This window comes from Monodelphis domestica, chromosome 1 (assembly GCF_027887165.1).
Source record: "Monodelphis domestica isolate mMonDom1 chromosome 1, mMonDom1.pri, whole genome shotgun sequence".
NCBI classification, from domain to species: Eukaryota; Metazoa; Chordata; class Mammalia; order Didelphimorphia; family Didelphidae; genus Monodelphis; species Monodelphis domestica.
The window spans coordinates 494,517,911-494,538,111 of record NC_077227.1 but is presented as its reverse complement, the minus strand read 5'-3'; the positions used below and the strand labels follow the sequence as shown (position 1 = coordinate 494,538,111).

At 39.5% G+C, this 20,201-nt stretch overlaps 1 protein-coding gene across 1 annotated transcript in view; it reads right to left on the bottom strand.

Annotated features, from left to right (window-relative positions):
- BMP7 (bone morphogenetic protein 7) overlaps nt 1–19,947 on the bottom strand; it is a 101,606-nt gene extending 81,659 nt beyond the window's left edge. The window contains exon 1 of the mRNA XM_016428304.2: nt 19,044–19,947. Within this exon, the coding sequence (XP_016283790.1) occupies nt 19,044–19,464 (421 nt within the window). The 5' untranslated portion in view covers nt 19,465–19,947. The remainder of the gene's footprint in view (nt 1–19,043) is intronic.
- Between the last annotated feature and the right edge of the window lie 254 nt (nt 19,948–20,201).

Sequence of the window (20,201 nt, the reverse complement as noted above, 5' to 3'; positions counted from 1 at the left end):
AATCAATACTGTGTATTGGTTCCAAGGCAGAAGAATGGTAAGTAAGGGCTAGGCAATGGGGGTCAAGTGACTTGTCCAGGGTCACACAGCTGGGAAGTGTCTGAGTCCAGGTTTGAACCCAGGACTTCCTGCCTCTACGCCTGTCTCTCAATCCACTGAGCCACCCAGCTGCCCCTTACATTTTAACCTTCAGGCCATTCTGAGAGTTTTGCTGAGCATGACTTTTGCTAAATTTGACACCTCTAGCTTAAGATATTTAATGCTGTATCAAGTAGAAGTACCCACTATGTGCCAATTACTGTGCTTAGCACTGGTGATACGAGAAAAAAAAATTGGCAAAAGACATTTGCTCTCAAGGAGCTTACAGTCAAATGGCAAATACAACATGAAAACAGCTTTGTACCAAGAAGATATAGATGGGAAAAACAAAAATGAATACAATCCCTTCCCTTAATCAAGATATTTTGAGCTTACAAAGCCTCTTTTCTCTAAAAGGACTCAGATTTTTTTAAACAATGTAATGACTAGGTTTTTAAAAATATATATCTTGATATTATACCCAAAACTGGTACACTGAGAAATTAGGCAAGACTCATTAAAATATCGAAGGACCTATTAAAATACATTGGGAAATGAACTGTAAGTGTCAACCCATTGTTATATTATCCAAAGTCAGAAGCTGATTAGGCGCACATAGGATGGTGGTTTGGGGGGACAGGTTAGTGATGGTATAAATATGAAAGGCAGGGAAGAAATAACAGAGATCTGAAATAGAAAGCTGAAGAGACATATTGGGAGATCCTAATTAGTCAGAAAGCCACAAAAAGACAGCAAACGTTGACGTGAAGCTCCAAAGACAAACCCATTTTATTTCATAACTTTATCACAGGGGAGGCAAATTCTTTCATATTATTTTAGTTTCTCCGTGTTATAACAGATACTTACAGAAAACCTTCAAAAGTTCAGTAATCATGAGACCATTCTGCCTATTCTATATCAAAGGTCCTCCTGCCCCATTCTACATGCTAGCAACTTATTGACATTTGAGCTGTCAGGACAAATCCAATATAACACTATCCATGAGCTCTACCTGGACCTGAGGATTAGTCCTCACCAGGGGAATTCAAAAAATGGTCCTTTGGGGAGTCTGCCATGTCTCAACTAAGCAGTTGAGCAATGACTCAGGGAAGCATTTGGTAAGGAGGAGAAATGAGAGGGCGCCCCTTGATTGCTAAATAAGAGAAAAAACTTGTGATCTGGATGGAGTTCTGCCTCTTCTAACCAGTAGCTATGTGACTTTGGGAGAGTCACTTGCTCCTTCCGTGTCTCTAGTTCCTCATCTGTAAAATGAAGGGATTGGATGATATTTCTGCGAAAGAACAGAGTCCAGGCTCACAACATGATCTGTGCATAAGCCTCCATGAATATGATAGCAAAGCAGATAGGGACTGCTCTTTTACCAACTGCCCTCAGGTTACAGGTTTTGTGATTTTCCCTCTTAAAGGTTACCCTTGATGGTCCTCTTAACCTAATTTCACGAAGAGATGAGTGTTGGAAAAGAGGGGCCACCCAGTGTGATTTGCCCTGGGTCCTGCACTTCCTATGAATAGCCCAGAGCACAATGACTGGAAACCAGATGTTTCAACCAGAGCTGATTAAGTACCAAAGAGGAACTCTGGTGGCTTGGGGAAGGAGATCATGAGCTGGCTCATCTTTAGTACTTAGGGTAAGCCCCCATGAGTGCACATGACTTTCTTTCATATGGATCTTCACGTTTTCAATATGCCTTTGGCAAAAATGTGAAAAGTATTTAGGTCACAGAATCATTGATTTACAAGATTATAAGATTTAGCAAGCCCTTCCCCTTTGTATCTGTACACTAAGTCTTATGGAGAGAACATTAGGAAAGAAGGAAAAATTATATATATATATATGTATATATATATATATATATATATATATATTTAAACACAAACATACATATATACATACATACTAGAGAAAGAACTTAAAAATGATATATGGGAACAGCTAGGTGACTCAGGAGATAGAGAGCCAGACCTAGAGACAGAAGGTCCTGGGTTCAAATCTGATCCCAGACACTTTCTAGCTGTGTGGCCCTGGATAAGTCACTTAACCCCAACTGCCTAGGCCTTACCACTCTTCTGCCTTGGAACTGATACTTAGTATTGATTCAAAAATGGAAGGGATGGGAGGGAAAAGAAGGGAAGGGAAGGAGGGAACTTTTCATATATTATATAGGGAAGTTGAAGATATGATCCCTGCCTTCATGGATATCCCATTATGGTTAAAGAGAGAATACAATAGTGTATAGTATCCCTCACAGAATCCAGAATATTGCCGTGGATACACAATTATTTACAGAATCACAGTCATTTAGTTCAACCCATGTCTGAAAAAAGAATTCCCAATACAACATGCCCAATAATTGGTCCTCCAGCTTCTCCTGGAAGACTTCCAGTGACAACATACCTACTATGTCCTGACACAGCCAATTCATTTTTTGTATAATTCAAATTGTTAGTTCTCCCTGAGAGTAAGCCTAATTTTTTTTTTGTCTCTCTGCAATTCCATCTTTTGCTCCTATTCAGAACCAATGCTGTTCTTTTTGAAGCTTCACTCTCATCTGTTATGATAGCCATCCATCTAACCTTTATTTCATCTGCAAATTTAATAAACATTCCATCTATGTATTTATCCAAGCCACTGGTAAAAATATTAAATAGTACAGCCAGTCAATGAATATTTATTAAGGGTTTACTACGTGCCAATGCTATGTGCTAAGCATGGGGGGACAAAAGAGGCAAAAGAAGAGATATAAAAGGGACCAAAGATAGTCTCTCCTCTAAAGGGTTCTCAGTCACAGGCTCTGGAATCCTGCAAAACTGACAACCAACCAAGGCAGGCAGCTAGATATAGAAAAAATGCAGGCCTTAAAGCTTGGTTGAGTTAAAATGCTGTCTTGGACTTAATTTAGAGGCTGGATCCCCTACAAGTCACTTATCTCTCAGCCTGACTTTTCTCCTCTGTAAAATAGTAATAATAATAGCACTTACCTCCAGGGTTGTTGAAATGACTAGATCAAATACATGTAAAGAGCTTTCTATTTCTATATCTAGAAATGCTAGCTATTATTATTATTATTATGAAACCATGATAGCTCTTGGTGATTACTACTTACTTATTGGGATGTTTACTATCTCTTTAATCATCCATCCTAGTTTTTATAGACATTCTCTTCCCTTTAATTGAAAAATGTGACCTTTGCCCTTCTCCAGTCTCTATGGTGAGGCAGTTAGGTGTCTCAGGGAATAGAGCACTGAGTCTGGAGTCAAGAAGACCCAAGTTCAAATCCAGTCTCAGACACTTCCTAGCTATGTGACCCTGGGCAAATCGCTTAACCCTGTTGGTCTCAGCTTCTTCATCTGTAAAATGAGCTGGAGAAGAAATCACTCCAGTATCTTTGCCAAGAAACCCCAAATGGGGTCATGAAGATTTGGACATGACTGAATAGCAAGTCTTTAAGGTACCTCTATTGTTTGGAAGATCTTTCAAATATTACGGAGAGTAGCTCCACAATTAGTTCTCTCTGAAAACAAAGGACAAACGACAACAATCAAATCCTCTAGTTCTTTCAGTTTCCAAAGAGGCAGTTAAATTTAGGGCAGATGTCTTGACTTATAGACTCATTACATCAACATACATGGTTTGTCTCCCTTAAAAATACAACTGTGAGTCTTCTTCATTTTATGACTTCTATGTCTTCCCTACTGGAGTGTAAGCTGCTTATTTATTTTATATATAATAATATAATATTGTTTATTTATTGTTTATAATCTTACTTTTTGTGATAGCTCTTTCAATCCTAAGCAAACTGTCTTAACAATGTGTATAGGGCTTTAACATTTGCAGAATGCCTTACAAATATAGTCTCATTTGATTCCCACAAGAACCCTGGAAAGTAGATGCTATTATTATGCCCATTTTACAGATGATGAAACCAAGGCAAACAAAGGTTAAGTGACTCAATCAGGGTCACACAGCTAGTCAGCTGAAGTCACATTTGAACCTGGATCTTCCTGGCTCTCAGTTCAGTGCTCTATCCATGTTCATTACCTGACTGTTTTGCTTGTAAAAGGCACTCCAGTATTGTCTAAATGGAGCTGATTTTAGGAGAACAACAGTTTTAAACTGCCATCTGGACTTCACATTATCTCTAAATGAAGTTCAGGAATATATGTTTTTTGTTTTTGTTTTTTTTTTAATCCTTACTTTCTGCCTAAGAATGGATACTAAGAATAGGTTCCGTAGCAGAAGTGTCTTTAAGAAGTGTCTGAGGTCATATTTGAACCCAGGACCTCCAGTATCCAGGTACTACCCAGCTGCCCCAGGATATATATATTTCAAATTCTTTTCATGAGTAGAACTGATCATGGAATTCCTCTGCTCAAGTTTCCCTGTTGTCTACCAAGTTCAAACTCCTTTGCCTGACATCCAAGGACACTTACAAGTTTAGTGACCTTATCTTTCAGGTTTTTTTCTTATTATTTCCATCTATCACAATGCAGCAATCAAACTGGATTATTCCCTGTTCCCCCCAAATGCACCAAAATCAGTCCTTCCTTTGTGCCTTTATTTAAGTTATCTCTCCCATACCAGATTCCTACATTGACCACATCCATGAATACATCTCATTCGTCATCTTGAATCAATCGCCTACCTTTCTATCAGCAGGTGAGGAGCAAGCTTTATCATCAATACTTGTTTGTCATCATTCAGAATCACTGAGCTGAGTTCTTAAATATTTCAACGTCATTTGTCATTACAACATTATCGTTATTGCATTGTTTTCCTGGTTCTGTTCACTTCACATTGTATCAGTTCATAGAAGTATTCCCAAATTTCTTCTGCAACCAAACTTTTCATCATTTCTAATAGCACAATAGTATTCTGTTAATCTATCATTCATTCAGCCCTTTTGGCAGGTACCTATCAGACAATTCATGGAAACCACTTTAATTTCTAGTTCCTTGATACTATAGCTATTACAAATATTTTTTGTATTTATACATCCTTTTCTTCTTTCTTTGATTACTTTCAGATATGGATGTAATAGTAGCATCATTGAGTCAAAGATCATGAATTGGTTACTATCTTCTAGAGCATAGATTCAAATTGCTTTCTAGAATGAATGAACTAATTCACACCACCACCAAGAGTATATTAATGTGTTTGTTTTCCCACAGTCCATCCAACTTTACTTTTCTTTACTGATTAGTAAATGTCCTTGTCTGGTCACACAGATTTGGTCAGAGACTACTACTAAGGCCAGGAAAAGAAAACCCTCTTCAGTAAATCTCTAAAAACATACACTGAAATGAAGTTTCTCTTACATAAGTCTTAATATAACTTTACTCCAGGTCTATATGCAAAATAATATAGAGAAAACAAAATTTAGCCCAAAAGCTGATTATCATCTCTGCTAACCATCAACATATTTATGTACCTCCCCCCAAAATAAAATAAAAATTTTAAAGCAGCTTGCATGTGTAGACATAACCTCATTTAAGCTGCCTTACATTCCATAGGCTAATGCTGAGTAAAGACAGTTTTGAATCACAAGAGCCAACTTTCTAGTAGAACAAGATCTAGGAGACTGAACTTACTTTACTTTGTGTCTAACTTTCAACACAAGTAAACGTTTACTTTTATCTCAGGCCATTATATTGAAGAAAGTTCTCTCAAGACACATATACATTGGGAGACAGCATCATGGAAAGCAAAGAATAGCCATCTTAGTGTCAGAAGGCTTGGGTTCAATCCCCTGCTCCGCTACAATAGAATTTAGATATGTTAGCCCTGATATATACTGCCTAACCTCTTTGAGCCTCAATTTCTTTGTCTTTAAAATAGGGATACTATCGATTCCACATTCCTTTTCAGGGTGGTTGTGAATATAGTGCTAGAATAAGAATTATTATTAGATACCATGATTTGATATACTTTTGACCTATTCCCTGGAGTTATGGAAGATTTCCCATTCAAGTCTACTAATAAAACCTATAAAATCAGGCAGCTGAGGGTGGGAACTCCAGTGGCTATAACAAGAGTCTGGGCTTCTGTATCTTTCAGTGAGCCCTACAAGGATGATGATGATATTTAGTGCTTTAATGCTTGCAAAATACTTGCCATATTTGTTCTTCAAAACAACCCTGTGAAGAAAGTGCTATTATTATTCCCATTTTACAGGTGGCAAAACTAAGGCTAAGACAGATTAAAAGACTTGCCCAGTCATATGGGAACTGTGGCAAATGAGCTAACAAGGTCTTCCCAACTTCAAGTAGAGCCATCTATTTTCTGCATCACCCAGCTAGATCATAGGCCCTTCGATTTAGGCACAGTAGTGACCTCAGAGAATCCTCTAGTCTGATTGAAGCCCAGAAAAGGTCACTGGTTTATTCCAAATCACACAATGAGAAAGTCAGGATTTGAACCCTAGTCCTCTAACTCCAAATCTAGCAATCCCTCCATTGTGCCACACTTTAGACAATGTTGTTGGCAAATACAGGCCAGTAAACTACTTGTTCCATTTGTCGCAGCCCCAAAACACTGTTTTACTTCAATGTTAACCGTGTAAATACTTCAGCCAAGAACGTTGTTTTTGCCCACAAACGTTTCAAGGACTGAAAAATTGCCATCATTTCCATGAAACAAAACATTTGTTCTGGTGCAGCTAGGTCAACCCAATGAAGTTTGGCACAAATGGGCTTGTCATTACCCCCTGCAAACTTTCTTATTGGGCCAGGAAGTCTGGAGGCACTTCAGAGGTTTCCTGGTGGAAAAGTTAACAAAACCAGTCGTGCAGATAGGCTGGCCTAAGAGTTGACAAAAATGTTTGCTTGGCAAAAACTCATAAGGCATTGCCTATGACATTATTTAAATGACTCGGGGTGGAATAGAGGAGCTGAAGTTTTCTATTTTGTTTTTTTTTTTAAGATACGTGGATTTCTGCTCTATTTTGCTTGCCAAGGAAGAGGCCAGTGCTTCAGACTAGTCCTGGCTACCTGAGGATTGGATATTCCCTTTCCATACCTGGGGGTACTCAGAGCTTCTCTCTCTCTCTCCAACACTGAAGCATGCTACACCAAGTAACCTCTGGCCACCTTTCACAAGAAGACATTTGCAGAGGTCAGTTAGGAGAAGCAAAGGTGTACTTAGACAGAAGTATGATCACCCAGGGGTAAGAATACACTGGAAATAACCGTCTGTTGATAAATTTAATGCAGTCATAGATTTAGACATGAAAAGGATCTAGCCCAACACTTTGATTTTACAAATAAGGAAACCAAATCCCAGAAAGTTAAAGTGAATTGCCCATGGTCACATAGATAGAAAGTGGCAAACAGTGATTTGAATCATGGTTTTCTGGGTCCAAATCCAGTGTTTTTATTCACTGTACCATGCTACTTCATCTTTAGGTGAAAACTGTGTAAAAGAATTTTACAGTACAGAGATTTTAAGTACAGAGATTCTGATGTGCTAATAGGTTTGCCATCAGGGCAGGCTCATATTTATTCCTGTCTCCATTTCTAAGTCACCAAAATATCTCAGTCCCAAGCAGTACTAAGCTCCCAAGAGAGGGCTCACATTTTGATTACAATCTATGTTCTCTTCAACCGGAAAATAAAGCAGAGACCATCAGCCTTGAAATGCCACTTTTTCTACTGACTTCCATGTGAAGGCGGGGTGGGGGAGGAGAAAGAGAAAGAAGGGAGTGTGTGGTTCATATTAAAGCCTTCACCTTAATTTTCCAGTATCCCATTTGAGAAATAATCCAGCACCCAATTGGAAGGAATTTCCAAGACACAAAACAGCCAGAGCCACAATAAGCAAACAGAGATGATTTTTGGTTCTTCTCCCCTTCAATTTATTAAGTGGATATAAGGCAATTAAGAGCCCAGTGGTAAAGTAGTTAAAATGCAAGTGGGTGCATTTATTGTTTCCTCCAAAAGGAAACAGTCAACCAGCAACCTATATCATATAAACATTTATTACTCAACATAGATTATGAGACCCACAGCCATTTAAAAGTCTTTTTCTCAATGAATGTTCAATTTCAAGTTAGGGGGAAAGAAAAGGAATTTTTGTGGGAAGGACTGGGGAAAGAATGACTTCACAAGGATCAGGCAATAAAGTGGCTAAAAAATCCTTACTGACTCCTTAAAGGTGTAGTTATCTCCAAATTGTATTGATACCCTGCACTTGCCTCATCTCTGCTAGAATATGATCTTTGCAGAATGCTTTATCTAAACTTGCAACCTCTCTGACTGAATGTAATGCTTTGCACATAGTAATTGTTTAATAAATGGACTTTCCCTCCTCTTCCAGTAGTAAAAGAAGCACTTTAAAAGATTTACAAAGCACTTTGTTCATATAATGCTACCTAGCTCTTATGCATAATTCCCATTTTACAGATAAGAAAGATAAGGTTCAGAGAGATAAACTTCCACTTGAGAGAAGATCCCCATGGATATTTAGCTAGTAGATGTCTCAAGCCAGAATTTGATTCTAGTTTTTTGTTTTTTTGTTTTTACTTCAGCTACAGTATCTGACACAATGGTACTTTTAAATACATTTTCTTCCCTTTAAACTTCTAGCTACTGTCATTCAAAGATCTCCGAACTATTGCTTTAGCAAGATTTCTGTTTAGTGAGAACACCAAGCCTACCTATAATTCTGCTAGAAAATAAGGGCCTTTCATTCTTTTCATGTTGATGCCTTGACCCAGTGGCTACCTTCACTACCAAGATAAAAGTTGTGGTAGGAGGTGTGGAGGAAAGCTATAGTTTTCAAATCATTTCAGTATTTACCCAGTCTAACTTATCCATAGACTTTAAAGGGTCTTTAAATCCCAGTGCTACTAAGTTTGAGGGTTGCAGAATAAAGAACATTGTGCAAACTCACCCTTTCTCTTTTCTCCCAAAGGGAAAATTCTCATCTTCCTAACTATGTGATCACGGGCAAGTCTCTTGACTTCTCTTAGCCTCAGTTACCTGATAATTGGAACATTATTCCCACAGCAACAACCTTGTGGTGTAGTTATGAGACTCAAATGAAATAGTGAATGAATAATTTATTTTTAACCTTAAAGCACTCCATAAAAGTTAATCATTATTTTTTAGCCATTTGCACAGGTTTTGTTTTTTTTTTAAGTAGAGCATCTCTTTCTGTCTTTTTATTTGAGTGCATCACTCTGGGAAAAGGCATGTTCAAAACCTCTCTCAGTATCTCCTTACTGACCTTGATGCACTGGATGCAAATTAAGGTAAAAGGACCTGAATATCAATGTTGGATAAGAGGACAAAATGGGGAGATTGTAAAAAAATGGGGCAAAATAAGGGACTCAGATTGAATTGCTTGTCAACTCCAGGAATGAGGAAAGAAAGGAAGGAGACAACACGAATCCTATAACTTTGGAAAACCTATGTGGAAATGTATTATTAAAATAAAATTACACATACACACACACAAAGGGGACTATTGTACAACTACACATTAGCTCAGTTGATTAACCCATGGAGCTAATGAGCCTAAGGTCATAATTTGATCTCTATAGGGATTGAATACAATATTATCAGATCAAGTAATAAAACGTTATAATTTTAAAATTACCAGCAAAGTGGCAAATTAGAAAGTAAGCCCTGATCTGTCCAGTGGCCAAAATGCTCCCTGATATTAGGCAACCTTCTTCCAAATACGTGTCCTCTGTAATAAAGGGCTCTGACAGAGAAAATGGAGATGGGTCAATACACATGTATGCCTATTACTAGCATGATCCAAAGTTCACATTCAACTGATGCTAAGTTAATAATATTTCCATGTCACATATGAAAGACATATATGATGGGAGATATCACTTTCCAGAAAGGAAAAAAAGACAACGTTTCCAGTTGTGTACTGGCAAATGTCTAAGTATATCATAAAAAAGTATATCATTAAAAAAAATAAGCAAACAGTTAACATAGTCTAAAACTTCTGGTGCCAAAAGTATTTGAGAAGGATGAAGTATGCTAGATAGCATGTATCTGGCATAAGAAATAACTGAAATTCAAAACCCTCATTTGGCACAAGCAATACCTAACATCCCATCAGGAAAGTTTGAATCTTTCATTCATTCTGTACTGATACCTTTAAAACAAAAGTCAGTGCTAGTATGTTTCCTTCTTTCATTGGGTACAAGGTAAAACTGAATGGAATCACTGCTGCTTTTTTAAATATCAAGAGCCAGATGAGCATTTCAATTGGCAAAAAAGGGTTCTATTTCTCCAAAGGGGGAGGGGGAGACATCCTAAAGGCATATATAAGTTATACAAAAGAGAATGAGGGTGAGTGAATCTTGCTTGTGAAACTTTTGCCCTAGCTTTCTACCTTACTAGAGTGACCAATGTTTTTCTGAATCAGTGCTATATAGTGTCAGGTGCCCCAGTGTCCCTGCCAGTACTGTCATTGTAATTCAGACACATGGACCAAAAGGGGCTTTATTTTTCTCCCCAGTCATAAGTCAAATACCCCATGAGTCAAGAGTGGAATGGCCTGATTACATTAAAAGACCTTTCTCTCCTAACAGTTTAATGATGCAGGGCCTTTGGCTCTCTAAATCTGAAAATTGCCATGCTAAGTCCTACCTTACAAGATTCTAACATCCTTTTACCAAGCCAAGATTGAATGTAAAGTGTCATCAAAATCTAAATCAAATTGTGAAAATGAAAATATGTAGGCTCTAGTTCTGGAAACGGTGAAAGTTCTCATTCCCAGTCAAATTTAATTAAACCAGACAACAAAAGGTTCTAACTTGAAAGCCACTCCAGGAAGATAAAGATGTTAAAGACTACCACGTGAGCTCAGAGATGGATGGAAACTTAATACTCGGTGGGTTGAATTTTTCAAACAGTTTAGAAATAGCTGAAGGTAATTTATGGAAAGACTTGAGTGACGAAGCACATGATTTGAAGTGCCTTTCCTTAGCTAGGCGCTTTTTACCTTCTCTCCCTACTCTCGAACGACTTCTAAATTCAGTGAACCAAAACAACACTTTGCTTGTTGTTATAGCATCACACTGGTACAGAGGGTAGATCCCACACCTGTTGCAATAAAGTGGGAAAGTTGTGAGAGGCAAACTAGAAGCATTCATTAACAGAACTTCATTTGAGGGTAGGACAATTTGTACTTTGATTGTCTTCCAGAAGGGAAACTTCTCTCACCCTACCCCCTACTAGGGTCAAATTAAAATATAAGACTGACTGCTTTTAAAAGGTCAGGATGACAATATATCGTGGACAAGACACTTCATTCACTTCTCACCAGATACCATTAGTTTAGCTCTCAAAAACAAACACAAAGCCTACTACACTTTATCAAAGTATTTTCCCATCAAGTAATAAAAGACTAACTTTTGAATCACCAACAAAGCAAAAAATTAGAACTAACTACAGCTACTGAATAATGCTCAGGGCCTACAGAACACATCATATGTGAGACAAAGGAGACTAGCAGATGGAGCACTGAGCTTGGATTTAGAAAGATTCATTTTCCCGAGTTCAAACCTGGCCTCTGACATTTGTGACTGGCTATGTGACCCTGGGCAAGTCACTTACCCCTGTTTGCCTCAGTTCTTTATCTGTGAAATGTTCTGGAGAAGTAAACAGCAAACCCTTCCAGTATCTTTGCCAAGAAAACTTCTGAGTTAAGAAGAGTGGGAAATGACTGAATAATAACACCACTAGCATATCTTAGGGTGATCAAGGAAATTCACTGATAAAAATTCATAGGGTAACATTGAAAACTAAACAAAACAACAGCATGCAATTTAAAGTACTCTCCTCACAGTCTTCCCAGGAAGTAAGCATTGCAAGTATTATAATCTACATTTTACAACTTAAGAAACTGAGGCCCTGGGACTAAATTTACTGGCTCATGATCTCACCAGCTAGAGAGGGCTTCAAATCTAGGTTCCCCCAGAATGAGAACTCCAGAGTTCTTTCTACTATCTCACTCCACTAATGATGAATATTTTTCTCTATGGCACAGCATCACCAGTTGTATCCCTCTTCACCACAGAATATTAGGTACAAAAGTGTGATGAGAAGTCTAGGACATTCCTAAGCATCATTGAACACTGGGAGCTGTGCACTGTAAAGCCATTTATATAAAACTGTGGTTGGCAGCCCTCACTCTTCCACGGGAACAAATTAACATTGGCATTCCAAACACAGGAAAGTAAGGAAATTGGAAACACAGTTTATATTTGGCCAGCTCTTTGAAATACTGTACCATGCTACCGATGTCAATTAATGAAAAGCAGAATTTTGCTGAGAGAGTCTGGTCTGGAAACACATTAACACACGTTAAACATGTTTGCACAGGAACCAGATTATAAGCATCTTGGTTCCAAAACAATAAAGCAATTACACTAAAACTTGTACTCTCCGAGTTGCCATTAATTCAATCCACTCAATCTGGATCAGGGAAGGCTTTCCACTGCATTCAACATGTAGCTTGACACAAACGCTGAAAGAACAGAATCCACCATGCTAGTCTAAATTTTACATAAGTATGTGTCAAACTTCATGTATTTGGAATATTCCTCAAAATCATAAACACTCCTATTTTTTTCCTATTGGGAGAAAGGGAACCCAATGTTTATTTGCATTGCTAGTCCACTTTTGATGCTGGCAATTTTTCATCAGTGAAGGTTAACGATACCAAATATCTGTTTTGTATTAAGAAATATCAAGTCACATTTTTGTCAAATATTATTTGTCAAATACTATTTGCTCCAAGAACCTGAATTCAACTGCAGCTGAACGCCATCGATTCAACTGCTAATAATCAGCAGCCAGTATGGTGATGGCAGTGGTTTTGCATTGGGGGATCATTTGCAGCAAAAGAAAACCTCTTCCTCTATAAACAGTCTCAAGATTAGGAAAGAAAACTATTTGAAGCCTAGTAATAAAATACTGTGCCCTTGATTTTACTCAGTGCAAGGATCCAGTCTACTGTTGGAGCTGAAACCCATGTTCCAACTCAAAACAGCTGCACACTAATTTTTTAGTGATTCTTAAAAGAAATTATTTTTTAAAAAATGAAAGGCAGAATGATGAATTGTGAACCTCAATTAATATTTTGATACTAGATCGGTGCAGAGAAGTTAAGAGTCATCCTACTATTCCTAAAATAATCAACCTGACCTATGAAAGCAGCACAGCCCCAAACACCAAATACATCTTCTTTCTCTGGGTGCTGGGAGTCTTCTAATATTCTTTATAGGTTGCCATCATTAATATATGTCCTTTCACTATGCCTTTGGTCAAATGACTTCATTTGTCAACTCAGCATTGCTCTGGTATTTATCAAGTTAGAACAATTTGGATGTGTAAAGCTAAATGTGTTATCATTTTCACCACAAATTAACAGTTTCTATGTAAATATTGGCATTTCCTCACTCACTGGGAAAAGAGGAAAGCATAATGGTACTAACAACATATTTGATTTAAACTAATTAAAAACAGAGGGTCTTGCAATTTAATATATTGATTTTACCAGTGGGACTTAAATCTTTTATAATAAGTGTACACAGCTGCACCACTCACCCACCACCACTTTTAAGCCTAATCCTTGCATTCCTTCTGACAATAACATGACAGGATCCACGCATCCCTGTGTCAGCCTTAACCCTAGTGACACTGCCAAAATGTATTAAAGTAAAATACAGCAGTGTCCTGCCAAAAAGGAGCCTGTCAACAGTCCTGACTAGGCCTTACTAGTTATCTTTAAGAAATTAATGAGTCCAGCTTCTTGTGGTCACGGCTCCCTCTTTCTTGAGAGAAAATAACCCTCACTGGCTCTCCAGCCTGGCTGAGACAAGAAAGATCCAAGACACTCACTAACATGCATGCAGTGGACTAAGCAGATCCTTAGAGAATGATATTCACACTAAGCCTTAATCAGCTGAGACAGTGGTTTCCCCAACACTAAATCCCCACTTGTTTCTCTGGCAATTTAGTTTCTTGGCTATGTAATTGTTTCTCTCAGACAAGAGGAATTCTGATAGGGCTATAAACTGTATGTGGATGTTACATAAACTATATTTATCATGATAAATTTGACTGTCTATGTGCAAAGAATAGATTTTGTCTTTAAAAACTTTGCCTTTGCTCAAATCTTTTTGACTTTGTCCTTATTTGTGTTTGTGGTTGTTGTTCTCATTTCATTTTTTATTGAAAGAAAAAAAAATCTGACCAATTGAGCCTAAAGAATGACCTGAATCATGGGAGTCTAAACTGGCATTGAGGGCCAAGATTTAATCTGCTTTGTTTCAAGTGGGAAGTACAGGGAAGATCAAATAAGTTCAAATCCAGGTCAAATATGCCTCCCCCCCCCAAAAAAAAAATCTTTGATTTATAGAAGAGGAAAATGAGGTTTAAAAGAAGTGATTATGAAAGGGTTACTAAAAACACAGCTGTATGTGCACTCTTATATCTAAGGCTCTCCACAGAAAAACTGTGTGACATCTATATTAACCTTTGGCTACACACCAATGAAGGCCTGTAGTGTGCTGGAATGCAGTGCAGCCCCTTCCAAATTTTAACACAAGCCAGGTTACAGCTGCAGATGCCTGTAGCCCATGCTCACTTTATAAAGTATTCCCTGAAGGAAATTTTTAAACTGTTACAGAATCTTTTTCTAATACTCTACAGTGGTAGGGCCTGTTATTAAAGGGCAAAAGGATAGTTCCTTATGCCAAACACTTGTCAACAAAAAGGATAGCCAGATGGTATAAAATAAAATAAAAATTTTTTTAAACTTAGAGGCTCTTCAGGTTTCTTGAGTTATATTAATAAAAGTCACTGTTGTGTGTAGATTCCAAGGAGGACTAATTTTCCATTTTTTTCTTTCACTTCAAAGATAAAACTATTTACTTCCTTTATAACCTGCACCCGGGAATAAACACTAATCGCACATCCCTGACGCCTGGGGTTCTTCAGAAGAATTATGAAGTGGCCTGACTTTCCATATGAGAAGTGGAATGGATTTCCAATTGGATTCAGTTAAGAAACCATGCATTGCCCTGGGACTGTTTTCTAGTGAGTAGCCTGTTTTGAATTCCAAAATTAATCTACACAGAGAAGTTGGGGGCTTGTTAATCCAAACCAGTTTACAAATCTTGCTATTGAACTGAAATATCCAGGCCCATTAAAATCTGAACGTGAATTAACTGTCTAACATTACATTCTGCTTTATTGTAGAGGCTGCTCTTTGTTGGAAGGCTACTTCTGAAACTTTCATTCCCATTGCTGCTGGCTTTCTGCTAAATTTGCCTCTTCTACATACCACATTCTGTCTCTCACGTACACAAGCTTCTGAATAACAAGTGTAACAACTTACAGAAAAAAAAGCTCAGATTCTATCCGCATACAGACAAGACAGGGATCTACTCATTGTCCCCACTACAGAAAATTGGGCAGTTTCTTTAGGCTTATGATATTTGCATCTTTTCTGGCTCTGAACAGAAACAAAATCTTGCCTCTGAAATACAGTAATCTGTGGGAATTGTCCCTGTTAGCAAATGGGGATAAGGTTTAATACAGACTACACATACTCATTCATTCACCTTAAAGAAAAACAAAACAAAACAAAACTCCTCCCCCACAATATCTCTTCTAATTTGCCCTTGAAGTACCAGAAAACTACACACATTGGAGCCAGCAGCGTTTGAATGTCTTCTAGCTGGTAGCTGGTCTAATTCATTAGGACGTCCACAAACAAGTCAGTCTTTGTCCTTTAAAGATGAAAGCAGCATGAGTATAACGGGTTGAAAGGTGTGCACACAGTGATGAGGAAAGCCACTGGGATCTGGGTCCTTTTTAAGCTTGTCCCGGCATGCACCCATGACAAGGGAACAAAACAGCACAGATAAACCTCTCAAAAGTGCCTTGTTAGCAATCATTCCACCTGTCTATAAGAGACGATTGGAGCTGGCCTGCCCAGTAACTAATGACTGACCACGATGACAGTAATTCAATATAATGGAGCCTTCTACACGGAGGACACTTTCATGCTTTCAGAGTTGACTACAAAAGAAAGTCAGGGTTGAACAAATGTCTCCCTAATGGACCAAGTCAGGATTTTAATATAGACCTTCGACTTCCCTACTTGGCAAACTCTTTGAAGAGACTTCCAAAACTGTAGTCCTTTCTCCCTTTCTCCTCTCCCTCACCCCACCAAAGAAACTAGTTAACACAGCATATTATACAAAATGAAGAGGAGTAGCCAGGCATTCATATTCCCAGAGAAAGTTTAGAAGGGGAAAAATGCATTCTGGTAGTCTCATTTAAAGAAGCTCAAATGATTTTTTTTTTTTGGTCGGATGAGAGTCATGGGAGGGAGGAATGAGAATGAATTTTTAAGGGCAAATTGTTTCCTGGGAACTAAATATTTAACAAAAGTTCACATATAAAGTCCTTGCAGTTTATTAAACATTTTCCCATAACACTATGAGTTAAGTTTACCATTTTACAGATGAGTAAGCTGAGAGAGTAAGCTGACTAGCCCAGGGTGACATATACTAACTGTCAGAACTAGGGATGTGAACCCAGGTGTCTTGACTATAAATCACATGCCATTTCCATTAAATTTGGCTGCCTCACTAAAACCTAAGAACTTATCTGGAGTGGGAAATAATATTTGCCCTCCCTCCACTTTTGATTTAGTAAAGTTTTTATTGATTTAGTATTATTATTTCCATGTTTGAACATACAGACAAATTTGTTAGCTTAAGTCGCTTGTTCCAGCATTCTCTATGCTATAGCAGTAGCTTACACATGTAAAATGAAAGTCACAGAAAACTCTGATAATAATGTTATCTCAGAGACCAAATATTTGAGCACCAGCTCTACACTTTACATCTTAAATGTTTTGAGAGAACAGTCTGGTTAAATATGATGAAACAGTAGGAGGGAGAGGAGAGAGAAAAAGCCACAAGTAGAAAAGAAGAACCCAATCGAAAGTACAGAAGGAAGAAAGCCCTGAACTTGGGCATTGGGAGACTCTGGATTCACATACTGGCTTTGACACTTACTGTCTGTATCACTCCGAGCAAGTGACTCTGAATCTCCTGCTTCACAGAATTCTACAAATTGTGAGTGAGGAAGTGAGGGAAATAAGCACCTTTGTAAACCTTAAACATTTCAATATTTCAAGTATCACAACACTTGAACTATAAATATTATTCTTTCTACCAAAGATGAGAAGCTCAGTGATGGGGGTTTTGAGATGAGGGTTCTAAGGAGACCACAGATCCCAAAGTTCTTCCAGCAGGTGGCCTCCACCTTCAAAGGCCAAAGTAAAAGGAGGGACAGCCATCTGTGTTCTCTCTCTCTCTCTCAATACACACACACACACACTCTATGAAATATGAAATATCTCAATACCCCCAAAGCTTTCTGTCATGCTTGGTGGAGTTGGAGCATGAGGCCCATTCCCTAAACTACCCTCTAGATTCAGTTCCGAGATTTGGAGACACCCAATCTCTATGTTTGGTGGTTTGTGAGCCACACGTGATAAATGCTTAAAATGGATTCAGTAAGCCAGGGACCTATCATTATATATTTTAAATAGAATGGTTGCAATGGCAATGTTTTCACTCAAACTTGGCTGACTCAAGAAGGGGCATTGCTGTCAGAATGCAAACCAAATCCATCTGTCCTAGAGAACCCAGTAAAAGGGATGCAAGGAAGCCAAATGAAAGGGCAGGTACAACTTCATAAGGTGGTAGAGAGAACTCTGCCTATAGAAGTCTGACCAGGAAGGTATGTTAAATGGCCATGATTCGATCACATCAGAGAGAGAGAGAGAGAGAGAGACAGAGAGAGACAGAGAGAGACAGAGACAGAGAGAGAGAGACAGAGAGACAGAGAGAGAGAGAGAGAAAGAGAGACAGAGAGACAGAGAGACAGAGACAGAGAGACAGAGAGAGAAAGAGAGAGAGAGAGAGAGAAAGAGAGACAGACAGAGAGAGACAGAGAGAGAGACAGAGAGAGAGAGACAGAGAGAGAGAGAGAGAGAGAGAGAGAGAGACAGAGAGAGACAGAGAGAGACAGAGACAGAGAGACAGAGACAGAGAGAGAGAGAGAGAGAGAGAGAGAGAGAGAGAGAGAGAGAGAGAGAGAGAGAGAGAGAGAGAGAGAGAGAGAGAGAGAGAGAGAGAAAGGGGCCATTAAGAAAGCAGGTTAACAGAAGCTTGGCCCTTTAAATCTGACTAAGGCAGCTTCCCCCAATCCACTGGGATCTGTCCATTTGCAGTTGCCTTAGCTGAGAGCATTCACATGACTCAAAGCCTGATGCTTTGAACTGTGCCGAATCTCACTTGCTCTTTGCCTCTCTCCCGGTTTTACATCTTCCCCAAGAGGTGCAGCAGTCAGGGAAGAGGAAAGAAAGAGACTTCAGAACACACACACACACACACACACACACACACACACACACACACACACAGGGTTTCCCTACCTGGGAACCTTACCAGTTCACATTCATCTTAGAACCGGCAAAGAAAAACATCCGCTTTCTGTTTTGGAAAGGAGGAGGAATTCAGGTGGGAAGAAAGGTGTCTGGTGGGAGAGTGTAGGGGAAAGGGGGAACCCCAGATCGTTAAAGGAATATGAATGCTCCTTGTAGCAAAGAGAAATCGAGTCACTTCAAAGCGATCTCAGGAAGAAAGTCGGCTTTCCTCCGATCTGATGGAATAAAATCGTGAGCCCTTTCAAATATCGCCAATCCTAGCTCTTCCCATCAAACACCCGAATTCCCTTTTCAATTCACCTTCGGGACTCCCAGAGGAGATCGGGGATCTCCTTTGCCTATCAAACAGACTCCTTCCCATAATTTTCCCATAGGGGCACCTTGGAGCACCGGCACCCCTCTCTCCCACTTTGTGGGAAAGAGCAAATTTCATCGACCCCACTCACCCAGATTGACGAAGCTCATGACCATATCTGCATCAGTTAGAAAGTTACTGTCCTGCAAACTGGCCAGCGGAGGACCCTGGGTGCTGAAGATGGGCTTGTAGGGATAAGAGAAACCTTGGCCCTCCTCTCCGCCGCCCTCCTCTTCCACTGACATGGCATTGTAGAGATCCAGCATGAACATGGGGGCTGAGTTCTGTTTGCCATGGAGGTGGGGCCTGGGCCGGTGGGGCAAGCCCAGGATGGAGAGGATTTCTCGTTGCATCTCCCGGCGCTCCTGGCTGCGGAGCCTCCTATGAATGAAGCTGGAGTGCACCTCGTTATCCAGGGTGAAGTCGGCCAGGATGGAGCGCAGCAGTAGGAAGAGTGGAGTCCAGAGGACCAGGAAGCTGGGGGGTCCCGGCTTGAGCCACACCACATGCATCTCTCCTGCTTCACAGGGCTCCCCAGGCAGGGGAGAAAAAGAGCAACTGGGCTAGCCTGGGGATCCAAATAAATACTTGACCATTAAATACAGCTAAAGTTTGGTGGGGAAGAGGAAAAGAGAGGCTGCCTCAGAGCCCTGGTCACTTGCTACACAACTTCCCCAGATAGCCACTGCAAGGCATTTCTCATGGCTTAACTTTTTCAATATTGCTTTTGTTCCTCCTCACTTTGTAAAATCCACATAAAGAAGACACACGACAGAGATGAATCTCCCCAGCGGACTGATTTTTGCTCTCAACTCTTGGAGGTAGGGGGTGTCCTCAGCTCTGCTCTCCTCTTCTCTTCACTTCTCACACACACCAAGTCTCAAAGTGGTGTTTGAATGTTGCTTTGCAGACAGAGGCAGCGGGAGGTTGTATCTAGTGGGAGGAGCAGCCAGTAAAACTCAGAGCTCTCTCTCTCTCTCTCTCTCTCTCTCTCTCTCTCTCTCTCTCTCTCTCTCTCTCTCTCTCTCTCTCTCTCTCTCTCTCTCTCTCTCTCTCTCTCTCTCTCTCTCACATACACACACACACACACACACACACACACACACACACAAGCTCACTCACACAGAGAGCCAGACTCTAAACTGCTTTGAGAAGAAAACCATGTTATGACCCAGAGCTCACCGGGTTTCTTTTCAAGATGTTTTAGAGGCTTCGGGCTCAAAGCAGGGTGGGCTCTTCACAAGCAGTT